This window comes from Xyrauchen texanus, chromosome 2 (genome assembly GCF_025860055.1).
Source record: "Xyrauchen texanus isolate HMW12.3.18 chromosome 2, RBS_HiC_50CHRs, whole genome shotgun sequence".
NCBI lineage: Eukaryota > Metazoa > Chordata > Actinopteri > Cypriniformes > Catostomidae > Xyrauchen > Xyrauchen texanus.
Genome location: NC_068277.1, coordinates 38,644,670 through 38,672,252, shown reverse-complemented (window position 1 = coordinate 38,672,252; position 27,583 = coordinate 38,644,670). Strand labels below are relative to the sequence as shown.

Genomic DNA, 27,583 nt, shown 5'->3' with positions numbered 1-27,583 from the left:
CCCAACCTCACTGGTCTCAAACACTAAAGCCTATTCCTACACCTACCCCTAAACATAAGGATATAGGGAGTCAAAATTCATCATGACACCCCTATGCGCGCCGCCATACAGTTAACATGCAATGCAGCATGGGATTCTAAGTTTGCCCTAGAAGCATAGATGGTTCTAAAAAACCTTCAACTTTCTCAGCACCGGAAGGGATTAAAATGAGTGAAGGATGGAATGGGAGAAGGCACAATTGGACTGACAAATCCAATTCTTTGTTTGATGTCAGAAAACATGGCCGCATCACTGCATCAAAACAGTGCACTCCAACAGAAGGAGCTTTAAACTTTTATTTAGTGATTGTTTGAATGTTTGTAACATACAAAAATAAAGATAATGTGATGTTGAAAAGACTATTTGAGCAGCTGGTTTATTATGACAACTGCTTCCATCCCTCTTTTGCTGGTAAATAGCAACACAAATGCAGATAACCAGTTTGATCGTACAAGCGAAATAGTTAACATTGTAGCCCCCATGGGGCAGCTAAGTCCAAATAATATAAAAGAGTTTATATTAGGCTACTAATATGCACATAGTTATTAATAATAAAATTAATTTTTCTAAGGGTAAAGCTTTTTTAATAAAAAACTAATTGCCTAGTGCACATTTAAAGAGGAATTATATTCTACATCAGGCATGTAAACACTGATTCTGAAGTCAAATCAGATCTGTATATTTAAACAAAATACAGGTAGAGGATTATGTTTTGTTTTATTTAAGTGGCCAGAAAGCACACACTAAACCTCAAAATGCTGAGTGAATATAAATAATTAATTTCCCCCCACACTGCCTAGAACAATTACCCATATTTCAACTGTAAGTCCCTCATTAAGAGTGAAAGTTATTTTAAGAGGACAGCAAGCCAATCACTGACCAACAATTTTTTTTATTTGCCATCACACACAAATGCGCTCACACCTAAAAAACACTGGAGGTACACTCGATAAGATGGTATCGAACCAGGGCCATAGCCACTTACGTCATTTCCTTTTTACAAATTCTAAAAACATTTTCTCTTCCAGCTCATCCTCACCCTTTCCTATCACCTTATCATATTTATCTTACAGAAAGTACAAATAATTTACTACTAATTTAATACATTACCATGAACGCTGCAGTGTTCCAGTGTTTTAAACACCACACTCTATCATTGTTGTGTCTCTACAACCATAAATGCCTTGTAGAAAGAAAGCCACAGCAGCAGAGGAAGACCGCAAGGAATATGGTCCAAGGATGGGACACACCCCGAGTAACAGCAGCATGATACTTCTAGGCACCTTCTCCTTTGCTCTCCTTTCTGCAGTTATTGCTGTCCAACCACTGCTAAGATACTTGATACGGTTTTTCCTTGCTCCCTTTTACTCCCTCCCAGCACGCAAACATGCATCGAACCAGGAGGCTCTACATCAGATGCAAAGGATCAGATCTTTTCCTTTCCTCCAGCTGTGTCCATGTGTGTGTGCATGTTAAGGATATTCATCACCATCACAGAGCTGAGATGATCCTTGATTTCCAGCCAGCCATACTAATCAATTCTAGCTATTAGTACAAAGCTGGCAGCAATAAAGTCTCAAGTGATCAGTGCACTCTGTGCTCAGCTGTGTATGTCTGAGTAATATACAAAAAAGGGAAGTAATCTGTTTGCCTTGACCTGTGTACCATCTGAGACATGAATATTACTCATAAGCTTCCATGGATTAAAATGAAAAACAAATAAACACATCCTAAAAACACTACCAGACAAAAAAAAAAAGGCTGCACAATAAAAATTGTGTAGTAATGACAATGGATAGAATATTCCAATCTTTAAAGTCAAAAGCAATAATGCAAAACAAAAGTACATAACATTAAATTCAATTTAACGCATCTCTTTCCTTTGAGCCACTGCAACAAAATAAATAGCCACCAAGTCAAAATAAAGCAGCAACTCTAAACCTGTCACCCAATCCCTGAATCTTCCATTACAAGCTGAGGAGAACAAATAGAGAGATAAAGGCAGGAGCTGTACGTCAGTGTAATCTAGATGGACACAGCCAGGGAGGCTGAACCGGTGGAGTTCAAATTACCTACAGCACCTTGCTGGCCTGTTGTCGTGCTGAACACAGCAAACAATTCAAACCAATTCACAGCAATTTCAGATCAGTACGGCAACATCTAAATGTAAAGCAATTTGATTGATTTCATAAATTCATCAGAGCACTGTTTGGGAACAGGTATTGTTACTGGTATAGCACATTTTATTGGCCTTTAGTGTTCATTTAATTTAGCTAGAAAAAGAAAATTGTCAGACATTTTTTTTTTTTTATAAAATAATTTTTTTTAGGGCAAAATTAAACGTATGATTTCCCAAAATGAACTAAATAAAATGTTTAATTTTGCCCTAAAATATATTTTGTAATATATATATATATATATATTTATTTTTATTTAATTAATGATACAATGTCAATTTAATGCAAAGTAAAAGTTTTTCAGATCATATTTTATTTGGTGGGATATAAGAAAATATTTTAACACTGAAAAGTTATATACTTCAGCTTCAGAGACAGTGTTATAACATGTCCAATAATTAACACTTCCTGAGTCATGGCAGGAAGTGTTTACACCTCTTCTGACCTAATTTCACAAAGAAATGCAAGTATAATTTTCATAAGGCATTATGAAATAAATAAATACTCTAAAATACAAAAAACAACTTTAAAATGAACTACAGTGATAAAGCATTTAATTTATTTGGTTCTGAAAGATTACTTTTTAAGCACATGCTAGTATTTGGAGCCCTAACGGTGTATTACAAAGGAAGAACACACAATGTGACAATAGTCGCTTTCACTCATGCAGCCAAAAATGTCATATGTGAACAAGAGCCGTTCGATAACTATATCACTGGCTATTTCCCTGAATGAGAAGTTGAAATATTACCCGAAACGTTTTGATGCTATGCGTAAACTGAGTCATAAGATTAACAGTTTGTGCCTGTACGAGGTCAGGACGTGCTGAGGTAAGATGGAGATGATTCAGTTACTCAGGAGTCACTCATTTTCACAGAGTAAAAATTATCTTTAGTAGGAGGACGTCAACATTTTTTATATTATAGAGCCGACTATAGAGAAAATCTCTCAATTCATGACACTGGACCAAGAAGAAACAGAGATGGCGAACAAGTGCTCAAAGTGGAGAAAACATTTAACAGCACTCCCTTCCAACTAGCTTCCGGTTTCTTTTGAGACATAGAACAGAGAAGCAGAAACGTCAAAGGAAGTGCTACCGTATATCCATGTTTGTTTACATCTGGAATGTGTCCCCTAAAAAGGTGCTGTGTGTTTCCACACGAGTATGTGATCACATCGACTTGACAGCCGGAGTTATCCTGTCATTTATTGTGTGATGCCCAGTTTTTGTTTTCAGCCATTTATATAAACTCAGCAAAAAAAGAAATGTCCCTTTTTCTGGACACTGTATTTTAAAGATAATTTTTTAAAAATCCAAATAACTTTATAGATCTTTACTGTAAAGAGTTTAAACAAAGTTTTCCAATGCTTGTTCAATGAACCATAAACAATTAATGAACATGCACCTGTGGAATGGGCATTAAGACACTAACAGCTTACAGACGGTAGGCAATTAAAGTCACAGTTTTAAAAACTTTTTAGACCTTTCTACTGAGAAAACCAAAAGAAAGATGCCCAGGGTCCTGCTCATCTGCGTTAACGTGCCTTAGACTGCTGCATGGAGGCATGAGGACTGCAGATGTGGCCAGGGCAATAAATTGCAATGTCCGTACTGCGAGATGCCTAAGATAGTGCTACAGGGAGACAGGAAGGACAGTTGATCATCCTTGCAGTGGCAGACCATGTGTAACAACACCTGCACAGGATCAGTCCATCCGAATATCATACCAGCAGAACAGGTACAAGATGCAACAACAACTGCACGAGTTATGCACAATCCCTCCATCAGTGCACAGACTGTCCACAACAGTCTGAGAGAGGCTGGATTGAGGGCTTGTAGCCCTGTTGTAAGCATTGTCAATAAAAATCTAAGAAATTTGTTTTTTAAAGTCGACACCTATTGTTGTTGAGTGACGTGCCGATAACCATACATCTAAAAAGTTATGAAGCTTGTGCTTAAATGAAAAAATAACCCAAAGATATTTTTTTCTGATTTTTCATTGGCACTTTTGTGTCTTTTCATTTTCAGTGTTACCAAAGCTTTGACTAAATTTAAAATCAATGTAAACTTGTGCTAAAATGAAATACATTTATTGATTTATTTAGTGATTAATGATAAATTGAATGATTTGTGTATTTTCTTTTAGCAAATGTATTATGTAATACATTATTTATTTAAATATTCCTTTAATTTTGCTCTCCATACCTGCATAGGATAAAGAAAAGGTTCACACTTTGGCCACCTGTAAGGACGTGTATGAGTGCAGGTGTTTGAACCTACCTTTTGTATTTTCCTGTGATCTTTGGTTGAAGACTCTTTAAGTGGAACTTTACCAAACAGCTTCCATCCAGGTTCTCTCTGACTGTCCGGAGCGTCAGTGTCCTTCTTCCTCCTTAGACAAAAATAAATGAAAGAAAAGAATGGAGTCAACAGAGGGCTAGTTCTATTGTGGTTCCACTATTTCATTTTTTAAATTTTTTAAAGCAATGAGTGCAACTCCACAAATACAAGGAAACTAGACATTTAAGACTCAATTAATTATTGAGATACTTAAATAGTGCCATGAAGATATAAGCTTTATCACACCCTTTTGGTAGCCCTTTTCCACTGACATGGTTCAGGGTGGGTTTTTGTTGAAAGGACCCAGAGGGCTTTTTGTTGACATTCCACTAATGGCCTACCAGCTGCAGAAACTGCAGTTGCAAGTGTAGGTTTTTGTTACACTAAAAAGGATCTGAACACAAAACAGGACTTACAAAACCAGAGACCATCAGTGATTGGAAGCTGATGATGAACAGAGCATTTTAGGCACACTTAGGCATCATGTACAGGTGGGACATGTCCCTACCACTTTTTGAAATAGCTTTCCCCAGTTAAATATCTAATGTAGAACAAAAATCTCCAGTTCTTGAGTAGGAGTGTCCATTTCGTTCATGTGTGTTATAAGTGGTGTTCCAGGACTAAAGTTTGTTATTTTGACTGCTCGATGCGGCTGTTATCAGTGGTGTTGAGTGATAGCAGGTGATGTTCTCTAATGCACGCTCTACTCGCTCTGTTGTTAGGCAGCTTGCGCTCCTTTCCAGTTAAATCATAAAGCAAAATTCAAACAGATGTGTCCCCGCTCATGATATACAGTTCCTCCTCTGACGTACAGATGCAATTTTCGTTTGTTAAATTAAAAAGATATTAGGGCAGAGTAGAGCCCAGAACTTGTACTTCTCAAACAAAATTGTGGCGAAAGCTAGGCCTACTGATCCATGTATTTATCCATCGACTAACAAAATCTTTAGTAAAAAGTGTAACATACGTATCAAGTTATCAAATTAATTATGCAAAATATTTGTTGGAGCGCTTGAACTGGTCATCAAGAATGACTATTTATCAAAACAGTAGATTATTTGATTCTCTTTGCATACAATAGAAGTATCCATTAACACTTAAAATAAAACAGAACAATCCTTTTAAAAGGAATGGAAATGGTGTTAAAAATATAAATAAAATAAAATAAATTTAGAAAAAAAGACAAGCGGTTTTATTCCCAAGCTGTTTAAGAGTACTACTGAGGCAACTAGGATGCACCAATACAAAATGTGTGTGCCAATACGATACATGATTATTTAGAACAACCTAAATCTGCCGATAATGATAGTTTGGTGGTTTTGCATTTTATTAACTGAATATTAATTTTCACAACTTCGAAAGAAATGTAAATAACAACTTCTTTACATGTTTCCATATTTCAGAGTAACTGGTCTCTGGTTATAAACAAAACACTGATCCAAAAAGCACATTATTAACTCACGTTAACATACGTGACTCACATTGACTGAATTATGAATTATGAAGCGGTCTCATTTTAGCTGAAGCGGCCTCCGATTTAGCTTTAACAAACGGTTCATATTCCTTGCTGTGTCGAGCTTAAAAGTGAGTAATCAAATACTCTGCTGTCATTGTCACCCAATTCAAAGTAATTCCACACAAGAGATATTTTCTTTCACACAAGCTGTAGGCTAATTGTCCGGTGTTTTTTTCCATTCCCTTTTCACTGGAAATAATCCGCCCTGATTACCGTCTGATCTTAAAGGGGCCATGACATGCATTTTTTTTTTAATTATTTTCCTATAGGTTAACTTTTTTGCACATAAAAACAGTCATAGATTTTTAAAACATGATCCTTTTCCACCCTCATTCTGACCCTATGTCAGAAACGATCGGTTTTAGTGCTGCTTCTCCTTTAACCTGTTGATATGCATCCCCTGTTTGAGCACAAACCATGAAAATGACATACCTGAACTTAAATGGTTGTATTTACTGGACCCTTTTGAGTATGGACACAGTTGTGGTATCTTTTGAAAGAAGACACTTTGGGCTTTATTTCCCAAGTTTCAGAATTAATATATGTTGTTATTTTTTTTTAAAGTTAGAGAAGCTGAAGTTTATAGTATTGGAAATATGTCGTTATAATCTAAAATAACAATCATTTAAACAAGACAACCCAGAAATACAATGTTCTCAAAGCCACAAGTCTAAAGAAGTTACGTTTCAAATTTGAAGATGATTAACAAAAAATGAGGTTCCTGCAAACCTTTTTCTCTGAAAATCGCTGCCGGTATACAGAGTCAAATTAAGGCTCCGCCTTTCAAGACGGCACAAAATCTGACAGCACTTCCTGGCTATTATGAATAAAATTACGCCGCATTTTTAAACATAGACTTTGGAGACAGGCTCATTTTGTTTACAGGACTCTAATATATAAGATCATATATAGTTTTACAATATGAATGCTGCTCAGATTGTTTGTTGAAGAACGATGACAAAGGGTAATTCTTTCAGGTGAGATCTCATGTAAACATTGGAAACATTTATCAATATTTCTCAGGTTTATCACGTTTATGGACAAAAAGTGCTATTGGATATTTTTCAATGAATGCTTTACATGGACAATTGACTCAAGTGTGGCGACTGGATTCATCTGGCGATCGCAATTTCATAAAGGTATGAAGTCCAGTTTTGATATTGCATGTTTTCATTTGTACTCCTGGCACAAATTGCTAAATTTCTGTTTCTGGAGCATTGCTATCGTGAAACAGAGATCGGATATCAATGAACCCTTAGACCTTTGAAAAGATGTATAATTTGTTAAAATTAATTACATTTATAGATGGTAAATTATATTGTAAATGTAAGCAGAGTGACGTCACTCCCGAGTGTGGTGAAATTGCATATCAACAGGTTAAGACTAGACAGTGAACACCACAGTTCTGATTGGCTCTCAGCTCTTGAATGACCTCCTCTCTCTTGCCATCTCACTGCTATCGGGCGGGCTACTGAAGTGATAAGGTAAAGTAGGCATTGATGTGTTGTTGTGGAGGGAGTCAGAGGCAAAAATATATCACAGTGTGACATCACAATGTTGAGGAAGTAGAGAATAGGGATGGGTAAGTGTACTCGAGTACGCGGAAGAGTCAGCAATGATCCATCATGAAAACAATGATCAAAAATGAAAATGCTTGACATGACTTTTCCCTGAATTCGAAATTCAGTGACAACTACAGTATACACCAAGTATCAAAGATGGGCATTATTTTTAATTTTGACAGTGATTACGTTATCATTTTCTGTTGTACCTTGATTGTCAATGATGGACGTCTCATAACAACCAAACTGATAAATGTTGCTGCAATGCTAATGTTTGCTCTACAGGTTTACGATAATCAAAAGAAAGTTTAATCCACAATGTTTTGAACATCCATCTGCAGATGTTTGCTAAACAGGTTTTATTGTAATAAAATGTAGAAAATTTGACTCAATGTAGATTATTTAATAAAAGTGAAGGTTTATCATTCATCATCTCCCTCGGTGCCGACATGTTTTCGTGACACACCTGCATCTCAACATAAAGTGGTGTTCCATTGCAGTTTTCCCAGTATGAAGTTTAAAATTCCAAGTTAAATGGGAGGAAGCATGAATCATCACAGCAACAAACTCCAAAAGAGTGACATTTTGTCCAGGGCACTGACTGAGCTTCACACTCTAGAGAAGCGCACGCACACACGGCAAAATCTTTCTGGCAAAATCTAGGTGGGCACAGCTAAATGTAACAGAATGCAGGGTTTTCAAAACTGTTTTCAACTTAACACTGCGTTTTAAAAATGCGATGATTATGGCATCACGGAAACCAAGGTTAACAGATACACGGTTCAGAAACAGTGGTGCGCACTTACTAAGCTTATTATGGTAACGTGAAGGAACAGAGACGCAGGTTCTGAGCATTAGTTCATTGAATTGACCAGTCTTCATCAAATGACCAAATACTATGCTTTTTATTTTGATTATGCCCCGTTTTGTATTTATTGTAACAGACTACATTATAACAGCCTATGTTAATGAATAGACGTTGGAACAGTGAGACACAATGCAGCAGTATATATGTAGATACTGCATTTGTACATGTCTATGTCCCCCCACAGAGTACTCGAGAAGACAAAATGACCAAAATGCCCATCCCTAGTAAAGATCGAGTCTTTTTGGCAGCTTGGTTTTAACAAATGCTCTTTCTGAAGTGAGGAGGAAGAAGTTGAGTTCTGAAACTTACAGTACGGTTTTATAGTACAATGAATAATTTGATTCTTCATATCATGACCCTTTTAAACAATTGTCCCATTTAAGGTAGTGCATATAATTGTTTATATACTGGCAGATTATGAGGTTTGGTCGATACATAAATGCATCTCCAGATGCAACATTATTTGAAAGACATACAGAAACAAGAAATATGGAAAATATGCACAATCATATGCTAATCATACTATTGAACGAATCAATGGTTTCTTTATGCAAGTTTAAATACATTACAAATGCAAATGCTACAATACCTGTGGAAGAAGCTGGCAAGAGGACCCAATCTTTTCGGCCTGGCCTCATGTGGTATTGACAGCCCCACAGGCTGATGTTGTGGGCTGCTCAGCTTGTTGTGTAGGTCAGTGTGGGGTGACAGCGAAATGCCCGAACGGTGCATGACATCTTCATTCTCAAATGTAACGACAGCGCTGGACTCCGATGTAACCATGAAGTCTAGGAAGTCCTCATTACTGACTGACAATGTGGCAGAAAACTCAGTACTTAAACTGGACACACTGCAGACTGAAATATCATCACTACGGTTCAACGTACCCTTGCCTGCCCCACTGCAGAGTCCACTTGCACCGTAGAGACGCACTGAGTCAAAGTCACAACGGGGGAAGGTGGAAGATTTAAGTAAGGAGTTATCTGAGACATCCAAGTTTAGTGTTGCTGGATTATCATTGTGTGCAGGTGGAACAACCAGCTCGGCAGTGGTGTCTCGAGCATGGATATGCTCAGGAGGGTTGACCTCAAGGGTGGGGATACCAGAGTCTTGAGAGGCCAAGCTACTGCGATCATCATCACATTGGCCATTAAAGGGAGTGAATGGATTGCAGCTGTGAGAGACATGTTTTAGCTGAGAATCTGAGGGCATGTGATGGTTGAGATGGCGTTGGATGAGAGTCTTTGGGGCAATCTGGTTGAAGGAGGTGTCACTGACTGAAGAGACTTGTGAACCTATAAATGTACATTACAAATTTAGATTGGTCCTGATGATGGAATAAGGTAATATCTGTAAGTATTCAGTCATATGTGTAAAAACTGACTGCCTCCTGATATTTAATAATGGTTTACATAATAGATTTAGGGCTGTGATTATGACAAAAATGGTTGATTATTAACCTAGTTATGGTAATCACACATTTTTAGCATTGATATCACTGATTATTATTTATGAATAATTAATTTTTATTGATAGAATTTACATAAAAATTCTTAATTATTTTAGGGTAACTAAATCTAAACATACACACAATATCTCCCACCAAAATTAGACCAAATTAATATTAATAGGCTAGATATAGATGGTCCTCAAAATTGAAGACAAACTGAAAAAAAAAAGCAATGTTAGCTCACTATGACAAGCAAGATGTTCATGTTGTGCCTGATACAACTGCATAGCACACAATGGGAGAGGCAGCTACCAATACGAGCTCTACAGGTTATTCTTCCCCTACGTGAATATGGTTCAGTAAATTCAGACAGTGCCTTCACCTGATGTAAATGAAATGTTACATACATGTCTTTAAACAATTACAGCAGTTTCACAATTTCAAGGGTGACCCAGCCCATACAGATCTTCTATATTTACAAGAAATCAATGGGAATAAAATGATAAGCATGTTCTCTCATGTCAGGGTGCAGTCCCACTTGTACTCATAGGGCTGGTCACAGCGTAGCCCACGTCAGGGGCAGGATGTAGTGTGTGTACTGCTGATGCTTGTGAAATACTGCTCTGTGATGCAACCATTCTTATGGCAATCAGCATCCTCTAACATTCTCGGAAGTATCAGGGACAAACAGTTTGAGAATTAAGGAATTGAGATTGCATGACAGAGATTACATGTTTACAAGAGTTAACACCAGGTTGCCACATATCTAGAAAAACATTTTTTTCCCCACATGCATTATTGAAGACCAGTCCCTACCGGAAAAGTGTTTGTGGCCTGAACTGATCCTAAAATTAGACCAAAGATTATTTGCATGTATAGGGAGGATAAGACAAGAAAAAATAAGCACTTGTTAAGGTAGTAAAATAACTAGCACTTGTGTTTTGCGCGATGGGAGTAGGGTGCCCCTAAATGTTCCTGCCAGCCTAATTAGCCTTACGGGTTCTGTATGGTTAGGATTTGGGATGGGAGGTGGTGTTTGGGTCTCTGCTGCCTGCCAAGAACAATTCCAAGCACCTTTGTACATTAGCCACGTTTATGCCAAAGTATGATGATATCACCAGCTGCACAAAAACACACGTGCACCATGAGTGGCAGGGGAACATTGTGGGACACAGAAGAGGTGCCTTTTAGATATGTGCCTGAGTGAAGGCGCAATGGAAGCAGGGCTGCAAATGCATTGCTCGCAGTGCACATACATCTGCTGAATTATGGTATGCGCCACACAGAGGCGCAAGTGTCGTTCACTGTGTTGCACATGATGGAACTAAATTTAAAAATAAATAAATTATGATCCATGTAATGTGTTCTTCATCATGTGCACAATTATGATGACACAAGTTGATGATGGAAAAGCACCAGGGTTTGACAGAATCATAAGTGAAACCAGATCAAGTGTGAACAAACGCACTTGGATTTGGATGGCAGAAACGTGCCCAATATGAAAACAACCTACACTCATGAAGCACTTTATTAGGAACACCTGTACACCTACTTATTCATGCAATTATCCAATCATCCAATCATGTGGCAGCAGTGCAGTGCATAAAATCATGCAGATTAATTCAGTAAATGTTCATATCAACAGGGAAAAAAATGTGATCTCAGTGATTTCAAATGTGGCATGATTGTTGGTGCCAGACAGGCTGGTTTGAGTATTTCTGTAACTGTTGATCTCCTGGGATTTCCATGCGCAAAAGTCTCTAGTCTCTAATTTGCTCAGAAGCGTGCCAAAAACAAAAAACATCCAGTGAGTGGCAGTTCTATGGATGGAAATGTCTTGTTGATGAGAGAGTTCAACAGAGAATGGCCAGACTGGTCGAGCTGACAGAAAGGCTACATTATATAACAACTCAGTACAACTGTAGTGAGCAGAATAGCATCTCAGAGTGCACAACACATCGAACCTTGAGGTGGATGTGCTACAATAGCAGAAGACCATGTTGGGCACTTTATAAGAACCACGGTCTTCCTAATAAGGTGCTCCGTGACTGTAAATCTAAATTCTCCCATTCTTCTAAATAAAACTACAAACAAATAGGCCTTAGCTCTTAACAGTACCTTAGATTTTCACCTCAATGGGGGGTAGGGGAGTTGCCAACAATGGGGAATGTTGAGGGGGGGCACACTAAGGTCCTCTATGGTAAATCCTTCTCACTGGACCGGGTGGGAAAGGGGGACTAACAAAATAAATTTGTATCAGGCCCCTTGACTACAGACATACTTTTAATACAGAACACCTACAATACAATATTAAACCTTATTATGCCCACAAATCTTCCAGCTTACATCAGCTACTGTAGTTTCTATCGATCTTCTTTGCAAAACTATATTTGTATATTAGCCCTAACTGTAATTTATTTTTTTGCCTTAAGTGTCATAGCCACCTGTTGAAGTAATCTTTTAAGTTCCCACTAGTAAGTATCTGCCAACAACATAAATGTAAATGTAATAATGCTAATACTAAATCGTATATTACTGCCTGTTTTGTTACACGAAAGACCACAAATAGACAGTTTGGCCAATATTTGAACATACATATAGTCTAAATGATCATTATGAATTGATTATTATATCCCCCTGGAATCTACACCCCTGGATGGAGCAGAACCTGATGCATGGATGCTTACTCCACTCAACTTACCATCTTTGCTGTGATGACAGTTTGTGTTGCTGCCAATGGACGTGTGTTCTGCTTCTGCCATGATCCTGCTGCAGGTGTGTGTGCGCCATCACTTCTTCATCATCACTGCCGACCCTCCAATACACAAAACATAATCAAACACTAGTAATCGCTATCAATTTTTCATAATGACAGCACTTCTGGATTTCTAATATCATCTGTGCTATAAACCGATCTTATAACCAACAACTTTTCGCCTTGCTAGTGCACTTCACTCACTCTTCTTAGTTTTAGGAGAGACTTTCTCCAACTGTTGCGCTACATTACTGTAAGTGACTGTAAGGGCTTGATATATTTAAACTTTTGCGGACGATTAAAGCTAATAGCTGAAAAGTATCTTACCTGTTCTGATGCTGCCAGCGCCATTTTAAAACACCCTCAACCCGATATAAACGTGCCAGGAAAACATACGCATCGATGAATTCACCTGCCGCGAGACTGCGTGCTGTGCAGGTCTTTCTCAAATAAAGTGAAAAACTGTTGGTATTTCCACCAGTAGCGATAAAGTGTCGTTTTATGCGCCCAAAGAGTTATGTAAAGAGAGGAAGAGCAGCAGAGCTGTTTGAAAGTGTTTGGACATACTGCCGACAGTCAGTAAATCAGGAAGTGACCTCTTGTGCATTGTAGACACTGTACACCGCTCGCGACTTGAACGCTTCCAATACAATCAACGTTCGCGTACGGGCTTCGCTTCGTTCATTATAATGGGCCCCTACTAGTTTTTCGCTTACAGTGTAGACACCATGTGAAGGTGAAAACGATCAGGAAGTTTGGTTAACCGCTGATACGCTTTTTTGCTCGATTTAAAAATAAATAAAAAATAGCGTAGTAATGATAGTATTACAACTGTAGGCTGTATTTTATCAGTAACCAATAGGTAGTCTGCTGTCATAGTAACTAATACAAAGGTGCTTGAAGTCTCCTTTTTACCTTACAGCATCTTTACAAGAAAATCACGTCAGTATTTCATCAAATAGACGGTCTAGATATGTAAAACGAAACAAGATACTTAAAGGGATAGTTCACTCAAAAATGAAAATTCTCTAATAATTTATTCACACTCATGCCATCCCAGATGTGCATGACTTTCGTTCTTCTGCAGAGCACAAATGAAGATTTTTAGAAGAATAATAAAGCTCTGTAGTTTAATACAATGCAAGTGAATGGTGACCAAACTTTGAAGCTCCAGAAAGCATATAAAGGCAGCCTAAAAGTAATCCATAAATCTGTAGAGTTGAATCGGTGTCTTCTGAAGCGATCTAATTCGTTTTTGGGTGAGAACAGACCAAAATGTAGCTCCTTTTTCCACTGTACATCTTGCAATTATTACACTAGTGCTTGATGCATGCACAGAGCGCTAGTAAGTGTAATTGAGCTTGAAATACAAGGTGAATGCTGTCAAGATTTACAATAAAAAACAGCTATATTTTGGTCTGTTCTCATCCAAATCCAGTTGGATTGCTTAAGAAGACATGGATTAAACCACTAGAGTCATATGAAGGCTATTGCTTTTATGCTGTCTTGATATGCTTTTTGGAGCTTCAAAGCTTTGGTCACCATTCACTTGCAATGTAAAAAGAGCTGAGATAATCTTTGTTTGTTCTGTAGAAGAAAGTCATACACATCTGGGATGGTATGAGGGTGAGTAAATGATGAGAGAATTTTATTTTGGGGTGAACTTTCCCATTCCCATTAAAAGAGAATATCCAGGAGTGGGCCTGTCTAGTCCACTTTCATAGATTTAATGTTATCAGTTAAACACTTTTCTTGTACACAATGATAGTTCTTCATCTCAACTTGGTGACAAGTGTTAATATGGAACGCTTCTATGCATTTGGAGTGTGCAACTTTGTAGCTGGATTGTATCGCAACTAGAACAGGGTATGGCATTTAACCAGATCTACTGAGTGAAAATACTCAGAATATCCTTTGAAAATATAGTGTTTAAAATGTAATTTTCCAATTATAATTTGTGTTGGAAAACCTTTAAATGCCATGTTTACATTTGCAGATTAAGCACTGCCCGGTGCCTCATTGTATTATATCCAGGTTGACTAGGGTAAAAGCTTAATCTGTGTCTAGAAATCCAGACCAGCATTTTTAAGTGACCTATTCAACATATAATACCAATAATTAAAAAATGGCTCTCCCCTGCTGTTTCAAATTAACAGAGCACATTTTTTTTTTTAACATTATGAAAGGTTTAGAAACTTTACAACAAAACGATGTACTGAAATGTACATTGCATTAAAACAACACTCAACCAACTTTGTATCTGTGCTGGGGTTTGGTGACTTTAATCAGGTATTCAGAGGAAAGATACAGGGTAGGGCTCCGTTTAGGAAGCTGTTACAAAGAGAAAATGGAGAAATAAGTCAGCAAAGCCACCCTCTTTCAAAACACACCGATTTGTGTGGCACCACCTTCCAAAATACAAAACCAAATTAAAACCTCGGAAAAGAAACAAGATGGCAAATTAATGAAATTTTCCATTTCCCACCTATACGGTCTTAAGTCTTTCTCCAGCACCCAAACCACCACACACAAAAACACACACACACATGGAAAAAAAAAAAAAAAAACATTATAATTGCCTTGAAAGATGATAAAATAAACTTTGTATTTCACTTTTTTTTTTTTTTTTTGGTTTGTTCAAACATTTTAAAATACCCGATTCCAAAAAAAGAGGAACTGTATATCAAATTTCTGTAACTTTAAATCCTCTGCCTTTGTGATACTTGACGGTCACACATAACACATTAACATTTGTCTTCTCTCAAAATGCTGCTTAAATTTCAATTATTTTGTCCTCTGTCAACCACACACCCTTAAAACAAACTTCTTAATATAAGACCATCAAATTCAAGTAAGACAAAAACCTTTGTCTAAGATGACTGCCTACTTAGGATGGAACTTTTAATTAGAAGTACTTGAGAATAAAGAACACAATACCAACAATGTCTAACTGCATTTTGGAATTGTCAGCAGTATTTTAAATGAGAAAAATAGAACTGCAATGTAACATGTTAATCGTAACCCATCACGCTGGAATATCTACCACTATACATTTTTAAGAACCACAGCCCGTTCCATAGTCTGGGACCATATACTTGAACAAACCCAAAACATTGACCTAGTCTGAAGAACAAGGCCTAAACTGTAACCAAAAAAATGTGTTAATAGGAATTACCAAGTGTGCACACATTTTTCTTAGGCCAATACAAATTTGTACATTATGTCTTAAATGTAGTGTATGAATGGTAGCACCAATGCATAAGTGTCTTTAGAATTTTTTTTTGCAATTTAATCCAAGGGCTTGACGTGTAGGTAAAAAAAAAACGGCAACAAGACATTCTTACATGCAAAGAAGCAGAAGCAAATTTCTAATTTCTTAGACATGGCATTTTGTAAAAGAAAGTGGATGCAAAAAAAAAAAAAAACCCCTTAATAATCCTCCTGTCTTAAGTAAACATTTTTCAAATAAATTTGTTGGTCATAATGCTGATTGGGGTGAACATTTTCCAAATCCCAGTCATATTCCAATCCCCTTTATATTAAAGTATTTAGCAACTAATGCTCTACCAATGCAGAAACACATACATGTGAGTGTGGAAAAAGTATAGCATTTTTATATAACTATTTTAATTCTTTTAGACCCCATTTTCCACTTTGGTACATAAACGCTGCTATATATATATTTTTTTTTATTGCAACGCAAAGTGAAATCCAACTCTTTCAAAAAAATACAAATTTGGTTTTCAAGTCCCAAATTTTCTTATGCTACTTCATACCATTTACAATCTGCATGTGTTGTATAAATGTACATATTTTTTATGTCGATACATATGTAACAAAGAAACTGAATTAATGGGAAGGAGCAGTTCAACCTAGAGTAAATCCAGCAGATGGCAGGCTAGACACCATGCAATGAATCAAAGTTGTCTATAAATTAAGGTCACAGAATTACTAATTATCTATATTAAACAGAAGCAGATAAAAGTGAATTGATAATATAGTAAAGGATGGAATTCAAAATGCAAAATTTAGCATGGACTAGATTTTGCAGTATGAAAAGGTAACAATGAAGAATCTGGAACTTTTAAACCAAATAGCTTTTTTATGCAAACATAAAAAGGTTGCACTACATTCTCTACCATCTTCAATTCCAAACCTCTTAAAATATGTATATAGTCAAGGAACCTTTCTTACAAAGTCATTTAGAGCTCATTCACTGGAAAAAGGAAATAAACCAGCAAACAAAAGCCAACATACCTCAGAAATAAAACCTTTGTATGTTCCTCTTAGCACTTAACACACAAAACATATCAAATACAACAATATAAATGGTTGCAGAGTTATAGTGTGCTAAAATATTATATTGCTTTTAATCAACCCTTTTATTTTAGATCCTGCTGAGTACTGCCCATGCTGCGTGTATGATGTATTAGTACACAAGGAAACAGCAACAGATTTCTGGTAGAAAAGTTAGCCAGAAATGTTTATGAAATCAAACACCCTTCAAGCAATTTGCTGTTACTGGAAACACTCATTAGCTCTTTTCTTGTTTACAAAATTAATAAAGCCATATTATACAAGAATTATCAGTAGTCACACTTTTGAGGTGGGTGGGTGGAAATTTAACCAAAATACCTATAAACGGACCTTTATGCAGTGCTTAAAAGAAATTATACATAAAATGATGGCTGCACTACAAAACTGGTATACAATATCAACTTTAAGGTGTAATATATATATTTTTAAAAAACCTGTATGAATTGGTAGCTGGGTCAAAACTTATATTCAGTAAAATGTAAACCATTCTTTGAAATCAGAACTCACTTCCACATTAAATTTTATGAAAGACAATTTCACAAATGAAGCAACTTAAAAAAATATAGGGGAGAATGCATTTTTTAAACCAATAGTCAATCAATTTAAATCTATTCATCACAATGGCTGTACTAAAGGGATTACTCAAGCAAAGAAAGCATCTTCTAATTTAAAGGATGTAAATCATCGTAAGGGACTCTTATAACCTTTGATTTTGCATCAGCTTTGTTTTTCAGTTTGATTATTGTATTAACTTCTTACCATGTTGTATTTTTCTAAGATGCTGTCAAAGCTCCATGGAATTGAATGGGAACATTAAAAAAAGGTTGATTGAAAACAGCACGAAAAAGTGGTGGTGGGAACAAAAACATACAGCACTTTTTCCTTCAACACACCAAACCCCACAACTCCTCTACAAATAATTTGGAAGAAAAAGGCAAAAAGCTTAATAAATTATTTGGGGAAAGGGGTGCAATCATAGTGCTTTCAACCGGAATTCTGAGTATTCATAGTTAGGTCACAGAAACTTCTACTATTAGGACTGAGACTAGGTTCACAAGCACATGCACAATCAGTAGGACCTCAGCTAGAATGTATCCTAGATCAAACGGAAAAGAGAAGCTAAAATTTATAATGGGGAAATTAAAAAACATTCTTAAATATTTAACTATGCCTTTTTTAATTATTTTGTGATCAACCTTGGAATTAACAGACTGAAAACGAGTCAATAATAAATGCTGTTGAACAGAATTATCTAACTGTAAGCTCAACCTATTGCCATGTCTTTCCTCTCTTTGCATTTTCTTCTTGCTGATGTGCTGTTACAAGTGAACAGATTAACAGGGCTTAGGAAAGTGTTGTTAAGAGCCCACTGTGGGCCCTGCGCTTGCTGTTCTTGAAAGGATCTTCCCATCCCTCATCTGGGTTATGGTTGAAGGTGATAGGAGAATAGTTGCATTGGTATGCCTGTGTTCAGCAGAAGATTCATGTTACTGCTTCCTAGGATATAAAGGAGGGTACACATCTTATTATGCAAAAGTCAACACAAACTCCTATTAAATAATTTGACTTTAATTGATCATCATTTCTTTCCTATTTATAGACTAATGGGGTCATAGAAGCAGTGTACAATTGACTTCCTACGGTCTAATACTTTTCTTACCTCTGCACTAGGAATCTGGAAATAAAGGAGAACAGAGTGTGCTTTGCCACCAACACTCTTCTTGCTGGATATTAGATAAGCACTGTTCTCCAAAATTCAACAGAGTAAACTGTGAGGTAAGGACACATAGAAAGAAAGAGGAAAGAAACATTATGTATTAGAAATGTATAAGATTTATACATTCTAGTTGGAACTGCTTTTTTAATTTATTTTATACTTCTCATAGGTTTATATTAACTATTCACTTCCATTGAGAGCATGTTGTGGTTCCACTGAGAGTACACTGTGCACGACTGGTTGCCGCTGCTATAGTCTTCCTCTGGTTGTTAACCCTATAACCCTGCTCAGTTTCATCATATGGACGACCCTTTTTTTTTTTTTTTTTTTTTTTTTTTACACACCTGGATTGACTCTTGCTATTGGTCCATGTTATTTGGATCAGTATTTTTCCTTCACACGTGCTACTGGACTAAATGCTGGATCATCATCACTGGCTCGCTGGACATTTTGAATCCCTGGATTGACTGTCTTGTTTGCGATTTGGATTCAGATTTTATCATACGGCTGGATATTTACTTAAACTCCTCATGCTAAACTACCTGGTTACAATGCTGACTCACCTGATGCACCACTCCCTGCCCTCTGCTGCCCATGTTACGTTGTCTTCATCCGTTTGGTACCAACGGCGAGTAGGTTCCCACTCTCTCACTAACTCGGACTATGGCTTTGTATCAGACTATATCTGATTAGTAACATGGTGGTGCAGATTTCGAAGATTACATTTTCTGACCTCTGACTTTTAGTCCTAGCACTCTTTGGGTTGCTTGTCAACTTCGTCTACATCTCTGTGATATTGTGCAACTGCTCATCACAATTACGTGGACTTAAGTCCTTTTTCTGCCTTGACTCTGAAACATTTGAACTCTGTAAAAGTCTTGGAATCGCCTGTTGCCCACGTTACATGCATCGCTCCACTAGATGCTCTTTGAATGCACATTGCCCCTTGCAGCCATCCATTCCAGTTATTTGGACTAATAGACTGGTTCATCGTTATCCCTCGATGCTCATATCCTGGTATCAACCATTACCTAGAAAGGGCTCCTTTTGAACATCCACAACCTCGAACAACACAACTATGCATTACTTAACACTCGCTCATTAAAAGGCCAAGGAATTTTTTCAGGGAGTTGATTTCGAACAAAGAATTGAACGACACAATTTTACTTTACGCTCGACTACAGTTCTGATGACTACAGTTATCTGGTAAAGCCCCGAGCTAGGGGTAAAGGTGGTGGTCTGGCGGTTGTTTATCGTCTCTATCTTAACATATATCTGGTTGAATTACATTAGGTTAACTCTTTTGAATATCTAGCATTTAATTTTCCTGGCTCTACTTCCATGCTTGTAATACTAGTCTATCAGCCTCCCAAAATGAACGAAATTTTTGTCAAAACTATGTGAAATCCTTACTGTTGCCTGTGCTCTAGCTACTGTTTTTATATTACTCGGAGACTTTAACATACATATTGATACCAATTTTGTATTTTCTTGTGAATTCATATCGGTGCTTGAGTGTTTTGACTTAGTACAACATGTAATCTTTGCAACCCATGTACAGTTGTCAAAAGTTAACATACACCTTAGCCAAATACATTTATACATTTTCACAATTCCTGACATTTAATCATAGAAAACATTCCCTGTCTTTGGTCAGTTAGGATCACTATTTTATTTGTGAAATGTCAGAATAATAGTAGAAAGAATGATTTATTTCAGCTTTTAGTTCTTTCATCACATTCCCAGTGGGTCAGAAGATTACATGCACATTGTTAGAATTTGGTGGCATTGCCTTTAATTTGTTTAACTTGGGTCAAACTTTTTGGGTAGCCTTCCACAAGCTTCTCACAATAAGTTGCTGGAATTTTGGCCCATTCCTCCAGACAGAACTGGTGTAACCGAGTCAGGTTTGTAGGACTCCTTGCTCGCACATGCTTTTTCAGTTCTGCACACAAATTTATATTGGATTGAGGTCAGGGCTTTGTGATGGCCACTCCAATAACTTGACTTTGTTGTCCTCAAGCCATTTTGCCATTTTGTGTTTGGGATCATTGTCCAAGACACATTTGTGACAAAGCTTTAACTTCCTGGCTGATGTCTTGAGATGTTGCTTCCATATATCCACATAATTTTCCTCTCCTCATGACGCCATCTATTTTTTGAAGTGCACCAGTCCTTCCAGAAGCAAAGCACCCCCACGACATAATGCTGCCACCCCTATGCTACATGGTTGGGATGGTGTTCTTCGGCTTGCAAGCCTCACCCTTTTTCCTCCAAACATAACGATGGTTATGGCCACACAGTTCAATTTTTGCTTCATCAGACCAGAGGAAAGTTCTCCAAAAAGTACGATCTTTGTCCCCATGTGCACTTGCAAACTGTAGTCTGGCTTTTTATGGCAGTTTTGGAGCAGTGGCTTCTTTCATGCCGAGCAGCCTTTCAGGATTCATGTCGATATTGGACTCATTTTACTGTGTATATAGATACTATAGATAGATAGAATGCCCATCTTCAGGGACTACAGATGAAATTTAGCCCTGTAGCTAATTCTGGTGTAGTTTTTGACTGTCCACAGTCTCCGTTAAATAAACTTCTAAATAAAATAAAAATACAATAAAATAAAAATACAATAAAATCTCCTTCTTGAGCGTTATGATGGCTGTGTGGTCCCATGGTGTTTATACTTGCATACTATTGTTTGTACAGATGAACAGGTTAGCTTCAGATGTTTGGAAATTGCTCCCAAAGATAAACCACACTTGTGGAGGTCCATATTTTTTTCTGAGGTCTTGGCTGATATCTTTTCATTTTCCTATGATGTCAAGCAAAGAGGCACTGAGTTTGAAGGTAGGCCTTAAAATGAATCCACAGGTACACCTCCAATTGACTCCAATTAGCCTATTTGAATCTAATTGGTTAATTGCCTAAAGGCATGACATAATTTTCTGGCATTTTCTAAGCTGCTTATAGGCACAGTTAACTTAATGCATGTACACTTCTGATCCACTGGAATTGTGATATAGTCAATTAAAAGTTAAACAACCTGTTAGTAAACAATTGTTGGAAAAATTACTTGCGTCATACACAAAGTAGATGTCCTAAACGACTTAACAAAACTATAGTTTGCTAATATGAAATCTATGGAGTGGTTAAATTTGTTTTAATGACTTTAACCTAAGCGCAAGTAAACTTCTGACTTCAAATGTACATGGTCATACACTGGATCTATTATGCTCATCTGGTCTTGACAATATTGCTTTTGATGGAACTAATATTGGTATATCTGATATTGGTATATCTGATCACAAATTGATTGAATTTTAATATTGTTTTTCTATCCCTATACCAGATGTGAAATCATCAGTTCACTATTGTAGCTTGAAGACTATTGATCCTCTCTCCTTTTCAACTTCTATCTCGGCCTCTGCTCTTTCTACTTGTCCTAATCTCTCCAGTAATGATGATATTCTAGATTTATACAATTCAAGTTTTACCTCTGTAAAATCCAGGCTCATTCCCTCCTCGGTTCACCCCTGAGCTCAGAGCAATGAAAGCTAAAGGGGCGCCATCTCGAATGGCTTCCTAAGAAGACTGGTCTCACTGTGCATTCTATAGCATACTCTGAACATATTTCCTAATATAGGTTAGCTCTCAATTCTGCACGTTCTTCCTATCTTTCTAATGTCATTGCTAATTCCAATTGTGCGGCCAAGAGCACTTTTTGCTACCATCTCAAAGCTTATTCAGCCTCCTGATGTGGCACTGCATTCCCCTGATCAAATGTCTTTCCTAAAAATTTTGTTTGAATAAATTAACATCTATTTGCTTCCTAAATTAAATCTTGTACATATTTTCACTATTTATTTCCCTACTTACCAGGAAGCTGCTGTTGAGATCATTAGAAAATCTAATTCCTCTACTTGACCCTGCTCCTACCTCACTCCTGAAAAAATGTCTCTCTGCTATTAGTGCACCCACTTCACACTTTATCAATGCGTCACTTACTTCTGGTACTGTTCCACAACAACTCAAGAGTACTACGGTCACCCCTGTTCTCAAGAAGCCTGGTTCAGATCCCCTGACTTTGAATAACTACTGGGCAATTTGTAACCTCCCTTTCCTTTCCAGTCTGGTTTCTGGCCTAAACATAGTACAGAAACTGTATTAATGAGGGTCTTAAATTATCTCCTCCTCTCTGCTGATTCAGGTGCACTTAAAATTCAAATACTACGTGACCTTAGCTCTGCATTTGGCAGTCTCTCATAACATTCTAATAGCCCATCTTTCAGAAATCGGTTTCACTGGTCCAGCTTTAAAAATGTATAGTTTATAACAAACACAAGTCCTCAACTGCTGCGGTACAATCAGGGGTGTCTCAGGGTTCAGATCTTGGCCCAGTTCTTTTCATAATCTATACGCTGCCACTAGGTAAGATAATCAGAAAGCATGGGTTAAATTTTCACAGTTATGCTGATGACACTCAGCGCTACATTAGCACTTCAGTCAAACTTCTGTTTTTGCTCCTCGAGCACTTTCTTCCAGCATTCACAAACTGAAGCACTTAAATTTTACTCCGATAAGAATTGCTGACTGGCCCTAAATCACTCACTTCCAAATATTCAAGCATGACATTAGATCTTGATGGTGATTTAATCACGCCCTCCTCTACAGTTAAAAATCTTGAAGTGATTTTTGATTCTGCACTGCAGTCATTACATTCACATGTTAGTATGACTGTGAAAACTGCCTTTTTCCATCTTCAACACATCTCTCATTCGCTCCTCTTTAAGCCCCAATGATGCTGAAACTGTAATTCACTTTACATTGGTTTGTCTACAAAAATACTCAAAACGCATTATTATGCATTCTAAAAACTGCACACATTACTCCTATAATTTAGCACCTACACTGGCTGCCTATCATTTAGGATATACAGTATAAGATCCTCATTCTCTCTTACAAAACCCTTAATACCCTTGCATCTCAACATCCCCTGATGCTGGCTTTTTGGCTGTCCCAAAATTTAGACTAGCTTCAATGGGTGCTAGGTCTTTCAGTGTGGCTGCCCTTAAACTTTGGAATACACCCTCTGTCGGATTTAAAAAAAAACTTAGTTATTTTCAAGATTCATTTCATTTGCTGTTTTTTTTCTTGTGATCTACATTTATATTTTTGTTTTGTTTGATATTCCTGTAAAGCGACCGTAGGTTTTGAAAAGCGCTACATAAATAAAACCCATGAATATTATTATTATATTTTCACTTTTGAGGGAAATGTAAACATGCTCAATGTTAATATCAACAGACAACAGGCTTGCTAATTTAATATGATGTCTATGTGTCTCAGCAGTTTGGACAAAAACTTCAACCATTCTGATTTAATTACTGTGGTTCAGCAGCACATCTCACATACCTCATCCATATCTTGAACCACATCGAGTGACTTTCCAATTTTTGGAATCTGATCTGTTGCAACATATTGGCAAGACTCTGTCTCTCTGTAAGACTCCTCTTGTTGAAGAACAGAGGGATGCACATGAGAACACAATGCTGACACAGCTGCCGTCTCACAATGTATGCATATCTCTTGTTCAGCAATTGGCAGAAGGGTGCTCCCACCCTCCTGCGAATCAAGTGATGTCTGGGCACTCTTCTCCATGCCAGACTTCTTTAAGCTGGGTAGGAACTTTCCAGACTCCAATTCTGATTTCCCATAGTAAGGGCCCTCACATTCTGCATCATCCTCAAGAGGCTTGAGGTCAGCCTGTGGGTCATCAAAGCGTTCTGTATGACCAGCTGGAAGACTCACTTCTTTCTCAGACTCGACATCTGATTCACTGCATCCACCTGGAGACAGTTCAGAGGCAGATATTGGCCGGAAATGAGTCCTTGGTGAAATTCGAATGGCCCGATACTGAGTTCGGTTGATGCCATATAACCAAGGGCAAAAGGGCTCATTGTCTGAGTCTGAGCATAATATGGATTTTGGCTTGAATCCTGGGCTGAACGAGGCCATATCCTCTGGCTCAAAGGAACACTCCACATGCAAGACCTGGGAAAAAGGGTTGTTGAGATCAAAGGATGAAAACGGGTAATCTAGTCCCGGCTCTTCTCCACGGAAGCCTCCACGTGATCCAAGTAAATCTTCATGGAAGAAAACAGAAAATCCCTTATTCAAACCATCCCCTGGTCCCCTGTTAGTATGCTCATTTTGACCAAGGGACACAAGAGGTCTCCACAGTGGCTTGTGGCCAGGAGCAAAGCAACTGCTTGTGTTCATGAACACATCTGCTCCTGCAATGGTTACCATATCAGAAGATGTGGCACATTGCAACAAACTACCACAAGCCTCACCAGGTGGAATCATGGCCCATTCCCTGTCACCACTTAGAGTCTTCAGCTCTCCATAAACTCCCCCAAGGATAAATGACGTGCTGTCCTGTGCATTACAATTCCAGGGCTTGGCCGGTGTCGTATAATCACCATCATCTATTTTAGAGAGCTTGTTTTTAGGAAGTCCTTCATCCTTTTTCTGCCCATCCCAAAGATGGTACTCAGAACGTTGCACAGCTTTCCTTTGAATAATTTCACCTTTTATATCCTTGTCAAGACAACTGCATTGGTAGGCAGTAGCCTCCTCTGAAAACAAGTGCTCCCCTGTATTCTTTACCCCAAGTGTTAAGACACAGTCTCCGTCTCCAATTGCCATCCAAATGTCTTTTATTATCCCTGAGGTGTATTCATCACTTTGATGATTTGGGACATCTGAAAACACAACAGCATTGTACAGTTTACTCTCATCCTGCTCTAATGCTATGCCGCAAACTGACTCCAATTTTGATTTCTTTTTAAAGGCCTGGTTTGAATCAGTGCCCACACTAGTTTCTTCCGACTGGTGACTGGAGTTCTCTTGCAAGAAACCCAGAAGTTCTTCCTCCAGGTATGTAGGTGGGATGAGGGGGATACAACTGACCTCTTCATTACCAAACTGAGCAGATTCATCTGCTGGAGCACTGATCTGCTCACTATCTGACCGTGTCTCCTCTGAGTGAGACCACGGACTGCAAGTCCTTGTTGATAAGTTAGAGCAGTGTTCCGTTTCATCAAAGGCACTGTTTTTGGTCCAAATTAGCAAACGAGATTGTTTGTTTCCTTGTGGATCTAAACAGCTACTTGAATCTATGTTGTCCTGACCCCCTGTGAGTGAGTCACAGGAAAAAGAAAAAGTAGGGCTATCATACTGCAACTCAAAAAGTGAAAAGCAGGAGTTTAGGGCAGAGATGCTACTGCTGGCTTCTTGGAGATGAGGACCTACAAAAGCTCCAGACACCTTACTAAAGTTAAATGGAACATTGTCCAATGCTGGGGAGAGCCTAAGTGGAGAGTCACCTGTACAGCTTTCTCCCTCTAAATCCTCCAAACTAGAAGATGAACAACACTCCCACACTTGTGCAATGTTTTCCATATCCTGTGTAAGAGAAACATCAGCTTCTGAGGCTCCCAGAGAATCAACCCTTTCCCCTTGCAGCTCAAGGCCATCTAAATCTACACAGTCAGCTTCAAAGTGTTTCCGCTCAATACTCTTCTGGCGAATCATGTTCAAGATTCGACTTTCTTGTACCGCATCTGAGGCACTAGGATCCAATATGGATTGATAAAAATCAACTTCATAGAAGTGAGTGAATTCAGACAGATGCTTGTCATCTAAATCTTGACCATCTTCAGGAGGAGGGTAACTTGTAATCCCATTCAATTCAGTAGCCTCTTCGTCACCTTCACCAGGCACTTCAATAAAGTGCCCATCCACAAAAGTGCCTGCTGCAAGGTATGCCCTTTGAAAACAAGAATTTGAAATGCAAATTCCTTGAATTCTCTCTGACAGACAGTCCACATCAAACGACATAGCCAAGTCATTGGGAGAGTCTTCTTTACTCCGATACTTTGTCTCCAATTTACTTCTACTGAGGGGGACGAAGTATTCAGAGATGGGCTCGGTGTACCAAAGAGGCTCCTCCATATATTCCTTTTTACTGACCTCTCCTCCTGAATCCTGTGCCTCAACCAGGTTAGCATCTTTGCGGATCTCCCTCAGAGGTCTCTTGCCTTTTTTCATGTAGTGCTGCTGTTGCTTAGATGGGCCTCCAGTGGTACTGATGCTGCCCCGAGCATTTTTCCGCTCATCTTTGTCAATAAATTTCAGGGCCAGTTTGACCTGTCCACTATTCTGTTTGTTTTTGCGCACCCTTTTGTTTCTGCTGCTGACCTCTCGAGACTTGTGTCTGATATGGACTGCTTTGCAACTAGAGGTCTGGTCACCCTGGTTACCACTGGAGCTCGAGCCAGCTTCACTAGAGCCAGAGGACCATGACCTGAGACGGAATCTCCCCTCAGACCGGTGTCTGGCCTGCCTCTTAAATTGAGGAGCAACCTGATCATCAGGAACTACTGTTGCGCTTCCATGGAATCGGTTCTCCTTCTCCCTCTTAGTGCGTCGCTGCTGGGGCTTCTCGTAGGTTGTGGAGCTTGGTGCATCAAGTGTTCTGTCCCTAAAGGCTTCACTCTCGCTGGTGCAGTCTTTTGGGGAGGATGTGTCTGTACTTGTTTGAGGGACAGCAGATGATGATGAGCTAGAATATGAGCAGGCTTTAGCTTTGTTCCACACGGTCATTATTTCTTGGAGACAAACAGGCTTTTCTGACAGAGATGGAAAGGCTTCATAATACCTATGGGGGAAAACAAAAATTGAAAAATCTTAGTAGCTTCTTTTAATGCAAATAATAACAGAATATAAAGATCATCTAGAGTTGCTATTTGAGACTGCGGTGATAACTAAACTAGTTAA

At 38.1% G+C, this 27,583-nt stretch overlaps 2 protein-coding genes across 4 annotated transcripts in view; both read right to left on the bottom strand.

The window, feature by feature from the left end:
• The window catches only part of tbc1d14 (TBC1 domain family, member 14), a 35,652-nt gene extending 22,348 nt beyond the window's left edge, over nt 1–13,304 (bottom strand). Inside the window, exons 1-4 of one of the 3 annotated variants that reach the window (XM_052152016.1) lie at nt 13,036–13,304; nt 12,655–12,759; nt 9,093–9,798; nt 4,498–4,609 (exon numbers count right to left, since the gene is read on the bottom strand). In XM_052152016.1, the coding sequence (XP_052007976.1) occupies nt 4,498–4,609; nt 9,093–9,798; nt 12,655–12,715 (879 nt within the window). In that variant the 5' untranslated portion in view covers nt 12,716–12,759; nt 13,036–13,304. Of the gene's footprint in view, nt 1–1,149; nt 1,538–4,497; nt 4,610–9,092; nt 9,799–12,654; nt 12,769–13,035 lie in introns of those variants that run through there. The other 2 variants (XM_052152009.1, XM_052152025.1) reach the window with 2 other exon arrangements.
• A 1,672-nt stretch (nt 13,305–14,976) lies between these two features.
• kiaa0232 (KIAA0232 ortholog) overlaps nt 14,977–27,583 on the bottom strand; it is a 42,997-nt gene continuing 30,390 nt past the window's right edge. Inside the window, exons 6-8 of the mRNA XM_052148208.1 lie at nt 24,155–27,464; nt 18,686–18,794; nt 14,977–18,522 (exon numbers count right to left, since the gene is read on the bottom strand). Coding sequence (XP_052004168.1) covers nt 18,693–18,794; nt 24,155–27,464 — 3,412 coding nt within the window. The 3' untranslated portion in view covers nt 14,977–18,522; nt 18,686–18,692. The remainder of the gene's footprint in view (nt 18,523–18,685; nt 18,795–24,154; nt 27,465–27,583) is intronic.